The 8,936-nt window shown below is 51.5% G+C and overlaps 1 protein-coding gene across 1 annotated transcript in view; it reads left to right on the plus strand.

Moving 5' to 3' along the window:
- Nucleotides 1–5,590, plus strand: part of RAB5IF (RAB5 interacting factor) — a 7,078-nt gene extending 1,488 nt beyond the window's left edge. The window contains exons 3-5 of the mRNA XM_005428377.2: nt 1,247–1,350; nt 3,181–3,310; nt 3,869–5,590. Of these exons, the coding sequence (XP_005428434.2) occupies nt 1,247–1,350; nt 3,181–3,310; nt 3,869–3,910 (276 nt within the window). The 3' untranslated portion in view covers nt 3,911–5,590. The remainder of the gene's footprint in view (nt 1–1,246; nt 1,351–3,180; nt 3,311–3,868) is intronic.
- Nucleotides 5,591–8,936: the final 3,346 nt, after the last annotated feature.

An 8,936-nucleotide genomic window follows, 5' to 3' on the forward strand; every position in this document is an offset into this window, starting at 1 on the left:
GGCTGTGCGGGAGTGCTCGCGGAGCGCAGCCGTGTTTGCCGATCCCCCGTGGCCGGCACATGGCCCGGCTCTTTGCTCTTTGGGCGCGGGGCCAAGGGAAACACGGCGTTGAGACACCTCGGTTACTTTTGGCTTGTGGTTTAACACTCTTCTCGGATAGAATAAAAATGTCTCTTGTATGGTTCAAGGAACAGCAGCCTGAGCTTTCCGGTTTCCCCGTGCCCGTGTGCCGTGTGCTCCTGCGGTGCCCGTCCTGTGCCCGGAGCTGCCGCTGCAGCCGTGCCGTGCCCGGGCACACAGCGCGGCTTCGGCCTCTGCTCCCGCTGCTTTTGGCCTGGGGAAGGGGCACGCTCCGTTTCCCTGGCGGTCAGACAGCAATCTGTGTCGCTTTTTCCTTACCTGTGGCTCCCCGGACTGGTGGGGCTCGTGTGTCCCTGCCCGCTCGCCTCTGGCAGATGGAGCTGGAATTTCAGAGTCAGCAGGGGAGCAGGGACGGCTGTGCCAATGTTTTGATACAGCAGGAGGTGAACTGAAGGCTGAGCTGCCTGTCAAGTGCAGTGACCAGAAGAGATGTCTGTATCTTACACGGATTCCCGTCTTCTGTGAGGAGCTGAACAGCTGGCACATGCCACAGGCTTTGGGGGATCTCAAAGGCTTTGGTGTTTGGGGGGATGCTGGGACAATCCCAGTTCTGGAGAGGCTGAGAAAAGAGATGTGAGCTGGAGTGAATCTTAGTAAAGTGTGAGCCCTGCTGCTGGGCTACAGTAGCTAGTGGAGCGTGGCCCTTGGACAGAGGGATGAGCAGAGCCCTGCTGCTCAGGAAGCACAGGAGTTCTCATGGCACGAGTGAGGTACAGCTGTGCTTTGGAGCTGTCCTGAGCCCTGAGAGCTCTCGGGTGCAGGAGGGCCTGGGCCAACGTGGGTAGAGCACTCTCAAAGCATAAACAGTTCGTTAAGCTTTTATTCCAGGGCATTATTGCACCTTTAGTAAATAAGGGGACTAGAGACTTGTTGGCCTCTGCAGCTGGCCCATCGGAGGGCAGAGCTGTGTGTGTAATGTGGAAGCAGAGGAGTCCAGGGTGCACAATGCCTCAGGCTGCTTTATCTGTTCTGAGTGCAATATTTGATACTCTGAGTGGGGAACTAAGTGTTCAGGATGCTGAATTTTCACCTGTTAATTGTGTGGTGCTTTAAAAAAAAGAAACATAATAAATGCCAACATTTTTCTTGTGCTTTGTCTCCTCAGGACGAGTTTTTAGATGTGATCTACTGGTTCCGGCAGATCATTGCGGTTATTTTGGGAATCATCTGGGGAGTAGTTCCACTGAAGGGATTCGTGGGAATAGCAGTGTAAGGTTCATTTCCTTTTCTGTCTCGTGTACGTTCCCGCGTTTGGGCCGGCCTGGGACCGTGGTTGAGGCCGTGCTGTGAACAGTGGGCTGGGGAAAGGCAGGCTCTGCCTGCTCTGTGTCTCACAGCCAGCCTTTCATTCCACTGCTGGCTGCCATGAAATTCACCCAAAGCATAACGTGTCTCTTTCTCCTCAGCCTGATTAATACTTCTAAACATTATTATTTGTTTTGCTATTAAAAGGGGCAATGGCAGAAGAAGGGAGCTAGCATTTCAATTGCCTGGGTGTGTGTCCTGTACGTGTGGGAGGGCGGGGAGTGTGGGGCCTGCTGTGATCACCCAGGAAGGAGCATCCATGGGGGAAGGTGTGCATGTCCTGGTCTTTGAGCCCTGCTCAGACAGGAGGCTCTCTCAGCAGACAGGGGCAGCTGCTCTGAGAAGAAGAAAAGGTTTGCTCAGAACATGAGAGGCTGGAGGTCCCAAGCAGGCACAGTGGCACTGGCACAGTGGCACCAGCAGAGCTTGGCAGCACTCCTGGCTTCCTGACGTGGCCCTTTCAGCCATGGGGTGGGGAAGGCAGTGCCTGAAGGGGGTGTGTGTGCATAGAATCCCTGGGAGCCAGGTCACCTCCCCAGAGGTGTCTGAAGGCTGCAGTGAGTTATGAAGAGAAAATCTGTTTGGGCCTGACATGTGCCTGGAAGTGTTCAAGGACCAGCAGAGGTGGGGACACTGTCTTGCTCTCTGCACATCTGCTCTGGGAAGATGCTGGATCTGCTCTGGGGAGCCTCTGTTTGCAAATATCTCTGCCTAGCCAAGATCTCAATGGTCAAGCTCCAGCCTCACAGCTTTTCTTAAGCAAAATTCAGTTGTCATCTTGTCCCTCGTCCCAAGTATTCTGGTTTTGGCAAGAAAGGGGAGGTCTGATGCTCCAGCAGGAGCCAGGTTAGCTACAACAAGCAGTTCAATCTGAAGTGCCCCCAGGAACATTCATTGTTCTTACTTAGTCACCATGAATTGACAAGGCACCTTCAGGCACCTAAGCCCATTCCTGTGCTAAATGTAATCAGGAAGGATTTGGTGTACAGTGGAAAACTAAAAGTTTCTGGAAGGGTGTGTGTGGTTTCTCTGTGCTGTGCAGTGACACAGCTGCTCCAGCCTGCTGCTGGTCACTCACTTTGTGTGTGTGTTGTCATCCCACCCTTCCCACACAGCCTTCCTTGCAGGACACAGACCTGTCCCAGCCCCAGGCTGGGCTGCTGTAAAGCCAAACCTGCCTTAGGACAAACAGAAGGTCGTGTTTGTTCTCTCTGCTCAGCACAGACTGGAGAGCACTGAGGTGTCTCAGACTGAACCCTAGTGCTGGGGCTCCAGGGCACTGTTGAGTCTCTGTGGCCCTTATTTCTTCCCTGTTTGGTCCTGGGATGCTCACAGAGATCCAACCCTGAGCAGGGAGGTGGCAGTTTTCCCTCTCAGCTGCCTGAGAATCAAGAAGCACACACAGGTTCTCTGTGGAGGCAGAGCTGCTGTCAGTCTGCAGGACAGGAGAACCTGCAGGTTTGCACATCTGAGGATACTTCCAGCTTTTGACTTCTGCTTCTTGAGCCCTACTAGGAGTAGGTTGTGCCTTGTCAAGTGAACTTCATCCCAACCTGGCAAGCTCACCTGGAGGGGCTCTTTCGAGGAAGTGTCTGAGCTGCCTGGGAAGCATTGCAGGAAAAGAATTCCTCTTTGCTTCCTCTCTGTTGTGGATACAAGATATTTCACTGTATGGCATGTGGGATACCTGCAGCCTGTACCACTGCACTGATGGTTCCTAACCTCTCCCTGCAGATTCTGCCTGATCAATGCTGGTGTTCTGTACCTCTACTTCAGCAGCTTCCAGCAGATAGATGAGGAGGAATACGGTGGGACGTGGGAGCTAACGAAGGAGGGATTCATGACATCGTTTGCACTGTTTCTGGTAATGTCTCTTGCTGTCTTTAAGATGATTTGTGAATTGTGTTGGTGCACTTTCTGAAGACCTGGGAAGAGAGCAGGGGAAGTGGTGAGAGAAGGCAGATGTGTTAGCACCAAGTGCCAGTGATTGGGATGGCTGCCTGTGAAACACAGTGCTGACACCTGGGGTTTCTCTGTAGGAATGGATGCATTAACCACTCCCTCCTCTGTCCCAGATACCCTGGTGGAGTTCCATTCCATCTTGAACTAGTTACATTTGGACTGGTGTTTTGGGTGTCTTTTTTTTTCCTTTACTCCCCTCCCCCAAGTATCTGATCACAGCACTTGATTAGCTGGTGCCTCTAAATCCCTGGAGGGGCTGTGGTGGGATTTTAATGTGGAGAGGCTGGCAGACAAGTTGAATGCCACCATTTGGGGCAAGTGGTGATCCTAAGATCTCCCCAAGATCACCTCGAAGCTGGAATTCAGTCCCCTGTTGGGAGCAGGGCCTGAGGCTCGTTTGCTGTGTCTGACACCTCTCCAGAGGCATCCAAATAACCTTGCTTTCCTTTCCTTCCCACAGGTGGTTTGGATAATCTTCTATACTGCCATCCACTATGATTGACACAGTCTGCAGCATTTGCCTGTTAAATCAGTTGTCAATAAATAGAGAAGGTTTTAATAAATCCTAGTCTTTAGTGGACTGGTGGCAAAGTGGGGAAGTCAAACCAGCTCTCCTCTGTACCAGTGGTCTGGGTAGCCTGGAGGAGCCCCAACTCTTCTGCTGGAGAAGCCTGTCTCCGTTTTATATACCCATGAATTATTGGAACTATTAAAAAGCCATTGGAATTTTTGGAAGTGGTTCAAGACTGTTCAAATTTGGAACTTTCTGTGACTCTAGCCAGTAACTCTTATCAAACTCCTGTGCTGAAGGTTGAATCTATTAATTTAATGTATGTATGCCCTTCTGTTTGAAATCTGTCATTAAACTCTGACTTGTCTTCCATGGTTGTCCTTTAGACAAACAGTGTTTCAAAAGCAGTTGTAGGTACATGGGCAGAAGGCACAGCAGCACCCAGGACATGAGCTGGTGGCTGTCCTTAGCATGTTTTTGTAGTAACCAGATCTGATTTGATTAAACAGACTGTGTTGTTACCATTTCTAATTTTTTTTTATTTTGTTTTACTTGCAAATCAGTTGTCAATCTGAATTTTTAAATGCTTTTTGCTGAAGACAAATTTTTAAGTGATTTTGCTAGGAAGAACTGATTCATTTGGTGAACCAAGATGTATTCAGGAGGCTTAGAAGCTCCACTGCACTCTGCCAGCCTGACTACCGAGTTGCCATCACATACCTCAGAGCTTCATAGTCTCGAAGGAGTCATTCTGGAGATACCCTGTTAAATGTTAGTGTTTCAATTTGGTTTTAAGCTCTTGAATTCAACTGCTCTTTGTTCATAAATGCAGGACACTAAAACACAATCGAGGCAGCTATTATCTTAAATGCAGAAGTACCAACTTGCAAACTGGGCAGAGTACACAACCTGTGGTTTGGGAGGTGCTTGATCACTTCATAGCTCAGTCCCTCCCTAGTCATGCCCTTTTTGTGCATCAATGGGGAGTCTCTGCTTTAAGGTATTTTTTAAGAACGTGTCTTTCAGAAATAGTTCTTGGGAAACACGCACAGTCCTTGTTATTGTCACGGGACCTTGTAGTCTTGTTGCCATGTGGTCCTTGCTTCTCTAAACAGCTCAGGCACCCAAAAAGAGTCCTGACCTAATGCTGCCTTATAGTGAGGGGTTGGTAGTTTAGTGTGCTCTTGCTGCAAGCCTGCATTGCCTCCTCTCTAGTGGAAGTGCCACAGCCTGGCTCTCACTGGGAGTGCAAAGCCAGGGATCTCAATCTCCAAGTGCTGAGCCTGGGCAAGCCTCCATTCTTACCAGGGAAAACCTGTCTGTTCTTGGTGAAGAAACAGCCCTGGTTATTTTAGGTCCTTGGGATGCCAAGGGAAGAGTGCAATAGCAGACAGCTTCTGCTACTTGTGAGTGGCCAATTAAAGTAAATTATCTCAAAAAAACTTCTTATTTTCTCCTCCCTATCCCCAAACTTGCCCAAACTTTTAGTCTGCTACTTCCTCTCCTATCAGCTGAAATCATTAACTTCCTATGAGAATTGCATAACCTGCTAGTGCTAGGTCACCCTTTCCTGCTGGCATCTGTCTGCATCTTAGCTGCTTACAGCCATCAGTAAAACTATTGTATACTTGAAATGCTCCAATAAATGTTGCCTGAATAATCCACTGTGCAGCTTCTGTGTCCTCTGGTCTTTGATGTTTTGTAAAATGGTGGGAGTGTGGGATTCCTTTCAGAGTTGGATTTCTTGGTAAAGTTTTTGGGATTCTTACATCTCTTGTGCTGCACTTTGAGAAGAGGCCAGAAGCATTTGCAGTGGTAGCTAATGCTTAGATCCATGCTGCGGCTAAGCCGTGTTGCCTGTTCAAGCTGTTCTTTTAGTGACTGTTCCTGCCCTGTGACACTGAGCCAGTGCTCCTTCCAGAGTGCTCAGGTGTGATCTGGAGCAGGACCTGGAGCACCGCTGCACCATGTGCAGAGAGAGTGCAGAGCTGCTTCCCTGACCCTCTGCTCTATTCCTTGCTTGCCTGTGCTCCCACCAGCTCAGTTCCTTGGACAGCTCAGTGCAGTTCCAGTGGCTGGAAGCTGAACCTGAGCCAAGGAGGATCATGACTGTGAACAGACATTGGCCTCTGGTATCTTTAGGGCTCCTTGTAAAGAATTTACTGATTGCTGTTGCCCAGCTGCAGGTTTTTCTCTCTTCAGCTTCCTGTTTTAAGGGGTGTCTCGGGGGCTAGGAGCTGGTATCCCCTGTGCTGGTCAGCAGGAGAACTAAATCTTTGGTGCCTGCTCATGAAGGAGAGAGTTAATTTTAAGCTCAAGGCAACGTGGCAGCCAGCAGAAGGGAGCTGAGCATCTTGCAAACGATGAGAACTGTAAATACAGGGAGCACTTGCAGAGATTGGAGACAGGAACAGTGTAGCAGAGAGCAGGGTTTGGTGCTGGGAAGACAGAAGAGCCTTGGCTGACAGGAGCAGGGAATGCTATGGGAGAGCAGGGCTTGGGCAGCACCCCTGCCCTCACAGTTCTGCACTGGCACAACAAGCTTGCTCTGCACTCTGCACTCCTTGGTGGGAAAGAGCCAATGGCTGGTGGGGACCAGTGCTACCACAGAGCCTCAGCTCAGGGAGAACAATGTCCTTCCTGCACTGGAGAGCTGGGCTGTATCCTCATGGAGCTGGCATGGAGGCTGCACTGCCCACGGTGCAGCTCCCTGCTAAGCTGCAGACCTGCAGAACATCACCTTGGCTTTCAGCAAAGAGCAGCCAGTCCCTGGCAGGAGAGAGAGATCCCCTGGCCTAACCTTGCTGAGAGGTGAGCAGCAAGTGTTTCGTGTGGTGGAACTGGTAAAGGAGTTTCTGGTGTCCTTGGCCTCCAGGTACATAATGTGCTGAAATTAATGCAAGTTACTGTAGGTGTTAAAGGGAGAAAACTGGGGTGGGTGCCAAGGGGTGTTGGATGGTGGCTGTGCCCCCAGGCATCTCAAGTCCTGCCAATCCCAGCTGTCAGAGCCCAGCTAGACCTGCACCAAGCAGTGCCTGTTGGGGGGGCAGCACTCCCCAAGGAGCCTCTGTGCTCTTCATGGGGTGTCACCATCTCTGCAGTTCCCCAGGTCGATTTCCAAGCTTGCAAAGATTGCTCACAGCTGTTGGCTTTCCACTGCCTACAGGTGTCACGAAGCTTGTAACATTGAGACAATATATTCAAATAAACTTCTTTTATAAACCAATTAAACTAGATAAACCAATTAAACCTCAGCCAACAGATAAATACAAATTTGTGCTGTGAAGTAGAATTGGAACCACCTGACTGTAGGAATTCTCTAGATTTCAGAAGCGTCCCCTGTAATGCACAATCCCTATGCAATGAGCTGAGGGCTCTCAGCCTCCAGGAGCTGAGCCCTCAGGGAGAGTCCCCGACTGCTGACCCACAGCTCTGAGGGGCAACTCCACTGTCCCTCAGCATGGCTCCTTCCAGAGCCTGTGGGATCTGATCTGTGGTAGGACAGAGCCACATTAACCTTCCCTGACCAGGGCTCTGACCTTCTGCCCCACCACAGCCCCAGGGGCCGGTCAGGCTGGAGCCAGCCGTGACACGAGGGGGGTGGCACGTCACCAGCCAGAGGGGCTGAGGTGGCTGCTCCTGCCACAGCCAATTGGTTTGGGCTTGTCTTAAACACCAGAGAGGCAGAGGCTGGGCTGGTGGGTTGCCCCTCTGCAGGCAGTGGGTGGAAGAGGATGCAGTAGGGACATAGCTCCTGGCCTTGTTGAAGATGCAGTGGTAGGGAAGAAATCCCTCCAGCTGCTGGGGATGGAGAGACTGGACAGATGCCTGAAAGTGGAGTAGACTGAGACTGGTTTGCAAAAGCCAAACTATCCTACTCCTGTCCCTATTTCTATTTACTTATTTACTATAGCTGGCAATGGTCATGATGCCCTCGGGCTGCTGGAGGCACAACCAAAACCTTGCCAGTGCCTAAGCAAAGGAAGATTTACAAATCCCTGCATTGAGAAGCACCGAGCCAGTGGAGCTGCTCACGCAGGGGATTAGCTGGCTCATTGGAGGATGAGAAAGTAGGACACGTACCTGTCAGGTGACCTCCCCAGATCCAAACAGCACTTCACATGCTCTGCCTCCCAAAACAACAGATGTCCAGGATACATTGGGGCAGTAGAGGGATTTTTCAGATCTGGCAGCCAAAGAGACCAGTCTCTGTGCCAAGTCGAGAGAGGCCAGTGTTGTTGCAGGGATAAGGAATTTTCACAAACTTGGACCACAGAGAGAAACAACATCTTCCATCTTACAGTTATTTTACTGGTGGTTTTTAGGTCAATCTCTGGAAGAAGTGCAGGGGAAAATTTAAATGTTTCAGCCAATTTGATCTCAGAAACATCAATGTAATCCAGGCCCCTCGACACATATAAGTCCACCACAACTCTTTGCCAAATGGGAGCTGTTGGTAACCACAGCTCAGGCCTGCCCCAAGCATAACTGGCCCTGTGCCCCCATTTGGGCTCCCCCCGGCTTTGTGCTGGCTCCCTGTGCTGCCCAGCAGCCTCAGCCCCTCCTGACACCTGTGCCGGTGCTGCTGGAGCCAGGAGCAGGGAGCCACCAGTGCCAGGTGAGCCTGGCCAGCTGCACCTGCAAACGGCACCCAAACCCCCTGTGCTGCAGAGGGAAGCGCGGTGGCCAGCTCTCGTCCCAGAGGGCCACAGGCACGAGCAGCCAGCGATGGAAGGCAGGCTGTGGCAGAGCAGACACGGCTGCTCGGGGGCAATGTCACAGCATCTCTTGCTGCTGGCCCCACTGGGCGCTGGCGGCCCCGTGCCCCGTGACAAGGGGTGAAATGTGAGACCCCTGCTACGGGCTGGCTGTGGCAGCGACATAATGTCCATGTACATCCCCTGGAAAACTCTTCCAGCCTTCTGGAGGCGGACGGAGGAATCTCGGATCCAGCTCCCCGGAGACCTGGCCCGGAACCCGCCCGGTGCGGCGTGGCCGGGGCGGATCCCCCTGCGTG

This window comes from Geospiza fortis, unplaced genomic scaffold (genome assembly GCF_000277835.1).
Source record: "Geospiza fortis unplaced genomic scaffold, GeoFor_1.0 scaffold657, whole genome shotgun sequence".
In the NCBI taxonomy this organism is placed as follows: domain Eukaryota; kingdom Metazoa; phylum Chordata; class Aves; order Passeriformes; family Thraupidae; genus Geospiza; species Geospiza fortis.